Raw genomic sequence first — 657 nt, forward strand, 5'->3', positions numbered from 1 at the left:
GTCTGTCTAAGACGCGACTTGTCGTTTCTCTCTCCTCCTCAGTCTAAACATGCGAGTCATACGTCACACTCGCCGGCCTCGCTGTGCTTAAAGAGACAGGCTCCAATTTACCAATTCATTTGCATTCAATAAAATGAAATAAAAGTACCGTTTGTTTTTAAATGCTGGTATAGTACCGTTTTCAAAACTCTAGTATCGCGGTACTATACTGGTACCGGTGTACCGTGCAACCCTAATAGACACACATTGTTGCTGTGTGCTTCGTTATTCCTGAGGATGCCATCGCATGCATGAATATCTTAGGTATCCGCTCCATGGCAGGAGCTTCCGTGTGGTAACCTGGGAATCAGATTCCCTGTTTGATATTCAGTCAGGTGAATAAGCCTATCAGATCGCATGGAGGCCAGTGTGGTTTATGGAGATGAATGAGGAATCTCTGCAGCAGAGAGGAGGATTAACCAGGATAGATGGCAGCATTTGATTGGAGTCCATTAATTCTGACTCGCTGAAGGTCTAGATGGCCAAAATACAATGAACCTGGAAAGCTGCAGGAGATCTGCTCGCATTTTAAGCATCATGATAGCAGTACACAAACATGACCTTTATGCATCCTTATTTTGGCTCTATAGGCGTGTGTAGTGAGAGAGTTGCACAAAA

At 44.3% G+C, this 657-nt stretch overlaps 1 protein-coding gene across 1 annotated transcript in view; it reads left to right on the forward strand.

Annotated features, from left to right (window-relative positions):
* Positions 1 to 657, forward strand: part of LOC111657397 (protein-lysine N-trimethyltransferase SMYD5-like) — a gene marked incomplete at its 3' end in the record, with an annotated part of 5246 nt that overhangs the window by 4120 nt on the left and 469 nt on the right. Inside the window, exon 5 of the mRNA XM_023409557.2 lies at positions 322 to 374. Coding sequence (XP_023265325.2) covers positions 322 to 374 — 53 coding nt within the window. The remainder of the gene's footprint in view (positions 1 to 321; positions 375 to 657) is intronic.

This window comes from Seriola lalandi, unplaced genomic scaffold (assembly GCF_002814215.2).
Source record: "Seriola lalandi dorsalis isolate HSWRI2012SDOR001 ecotype SW California unplaced genomic scaffold, Sedor1 jcf7180002054397, whole genome shotgun sequence".
In the NCBI taxonomy this organism is placed as follows: Eukaryota; Metazoa; Chordata; class Actinopteri; order Carangiformes; family Carangidae; genus Seriola; species Seriola lalandi.